Genomic DNA, 2,811 nt, shown 5'->3' with positions numbered 1-2,811 from the left:
ATGTTGCTTTAATCTCTCTTTCCCCACAGACGGCGCCAAATGTTGTACCTCTATTGCTTCTACACTCTTATCTCTCCTTTTTCCCTAGGTCCAGCCCCCTCCCTATTATGAAAAAAGAATCTCCTTTTCTATCTCTCACTATTCTCTTTATACACCCTTTCCTTCCATCTTAATCATCCACCTGTCTCTCCATCTCTCACTCTCTCTTCTTCCACGTGTAGGGTTTCTGCCGCATACCTATGGATTCGCGGACTGATCTTATACTCATGAGTTCACCGCGTATCTTGCATCGGGCCAATCTTACTGCTGATCCTCTACACCTCGGCTTCCACTACCACAGCTTGCATCAGGCCAATCCTTACCCCTGATCCTCTATACCCCAGACCCTACCACCACAGACTTCTTGCTCAATTTTGAAACAGAATGCTATAGTTATGCATGCTGCACAAATGAGCGCCATGATGCAAACCTCACACGACCGAATGCCAATTAGTAATATGATTAAAGAATTTAGAAGAACAATTCCGCCATTCAGACATTGAGTTTACAATGTGATAGATTCAAATTAACTTCATTAATTGGAGCATCTCCTTTGCTCGCTCGACTCGCCTGAGTAATTGTCCTTACTCGTTAAGGACTATTAATAACGCAAGTTCCAGCAGTTGTAATCCTAACTTACTATATATAAACATAGAAGCAAGGAAGTATGGATCTCCGACCAGCACAAAGTGAACACGTACAGAGGAGCTGATTTCACGGAAGCCAGGATTTCACACTTTGTTTTTAGGTCAGGTAATGTAGCACTTTGACAAACTATTCAGCGCCTACTCTTCTCCCAGCGCGCAGGTCAAGCTAGGATAATATGAAACTTTTAATTCCATGCATTTTAGTCACTAGGCCGGAGTGCTCATGGTTCTTAATTAATCCTAGCTAACACAGTCTGAAATATTCGGCACTGGGACTCCTATCTATGCTGCCAAGGTGGGTTTTCCTGGTACACCTCTAAAATTTTGGTGCTGCACTGCTGCATATACATCATCTATTGCAACTGCAATATAAAATTCATTTTTCCTTTTCATTGTGAAGTTACATGTAAGCGTTATTGACTTCATTCTTAGTAATAGTACTTTCTTTAACTTAGATTTTTAAAGCCATGAAGAATTGAACTAGTAAATAAAATGGCGTTCATGACAATGTAGTATATGTTGTCCTTATATGAATGAAGATAGCTAGTTGCGTGAGCTGCTTATTATAATGCTAAGTCCTCTCTCTTCCACCTCTTCTTCAGTCTACTAAACTCCAATCACTTCTTCAAAATCCTGGTGATATACTCGGTGCAAGGGATTTTGTAGTGGCTTCTTCTCTTTCACCCATTCCTAGCTTGTATATATATATAACCCCTCTCTCCAGTTAACATATCTATCAATTCTCTTAAATGTTAGTAGTGTCATGGCAGCTGACCTTGGCCTAATTTCCTTAACCCAACTCCAGAAACTTGCTCAGTCACAACATCAACAACAACAAAACCCAAGCTTGACTGCGGGACCGTGGATGTGGAACACAAGGCAAAACCAAGATGATGATGATTCGTGGGAGGTACGAGCCTTCGCCCAAGATACTGGTAATATTATGGGCACTACATGGCCTCCTAGATCCTATACTTGCACCTTCTGCAGGAGAGAATTCCGGTCTGCACAAGCACTTGGAGGTCACATGAATGTACATCGTCGTGACCGTGCTAGACTCCGACAGTCACCACCTGTGTCCACCACCGATCCATCACTGTCGTCCACCTCTTCATCTGCTCTCATCTTCCCAAGTCAAGAATTTGTTGCTGCTAATGGTGGTTTATGCCTTCTCTACTCTCTACCAAGTCCTAATAGTGCCTTCAACTCAATGTCCATGAACGCGTTTATGGAGTCTCCTTCTACTCTTCTTTCTATTTCACCTTATCAGACGAATAACATGCTGTCATCATCTTGTGCACCTATTAATTTCTCTACAGCGACGAGCATCCATGAATCTTCGTGTCAACCTGACAAACTTGAACCTACTGTTTCTGTTGAAAACATTTATCAAGACAGTAACATTCATAGCAACAGCTATGACGACGCCAACAGTAACAACAATGAAATTGTGGAAGAACTGGATCTTGAGCTTCGACTAGGATCAAAGCCGATTGCCACCGTAACAGAAGAGAAGCAGGTTTAATTAGTTGTTGTTATATTTATAAGGTTTACTGTGAAAAGAAGATCTAGAGTGCAATTGCCATGCCCTTGAGTTACACTCTAGCTCTTCGAAGACCTCATGGGGAGATGTACAAGAATGGCAAAAGGATATGAAAAATACCAGATTGTAAATTGAATGCAAAAGATGGTTATTCTTTTATGAGTGAGATTAGGGTTCAGGAAATGGACTGTTACAGTTTGCCAGTGCAGTGTCATATTCAGCTGCACACTTTTTAGTAAAGTCTGGTTGTTTATATCCGTGGGGATTTCCTATCGCATAATGCAGTGCCAATATATATACTTTGGGTAGCTCTTCTGTTAAACGAACCACAGAATTACCACTGTTTCAATTGCATTTATGGTAACACACTTCATTTATCTGTGAAACAATCAGAGTTTGCTATTTAATTCTATAATCAGGGCATTCAAGGAGAAGAAATTCCAAAAAACTTGAAAAGATCGATGCACGTTCTGATAATGGTTATGCTAGGAGGGTTAAACAACACCAATACACCATATCAATGAATATCAGTAACAAAATGTGGAGAACAAGAAAAAGGCCGGGAAAAAAAAAGATAAAGTA

At 40.7% G+C, this 2,811-nt stretch overlaps 1 protein-coding gene across 1 annotated transcript; it reads left to right on the top strand.

Moving 5' to 3' along the window:
• Positions 1-1,287: 1,287 nt before the first annotated feature.
• Positions 1,288-2,537, top strand: LOC147504085 (C2H2 and C2HC zinc fingers superfamily protein). The gene has a single exon (XM_086557182.1). It carries the CDS (start codon positions 1,450-1,452, stop codon positions 2,209-2,211), a length of 762 nt encoding a protein of 253 aa, XP_086413308.1. The 5' UTR covers positions 1,288-1,449; the 3' UTR covers positions 2,212-2,537.
• The last annotated feature ends 274 nt before the right edge of the window (positions 2,538-2,811 follow it).

This window comes from Coptis chinensis, chromosome 4 (assembly GCF_015680905.1).
Source record: "Coptis chinensis isolate HL-2020 chromosome 4, ASM1568090v1, whole genome shotgun sequence".
Classification (NCBI taxonomy): Eukaryota; Viridiplantae; Streptophyta; class Magnoliopsida; order Ranunculales; family Ranunculaceae; genus Coptis; species Coptis chinensis.
This window is presented reverse-complemented; position numbering and strand designations above follow the sequence as displayed.

What these genes read in the sequence shown, in the direction of transcription:
- LOC147504085 (XM_086557182.1), top strand. Translation starts at nt 1,450, where the DNA reads ATGGCAGCTGACCTTGGCCTAATTTCCTTAACCCAACTCCAGAAACTT.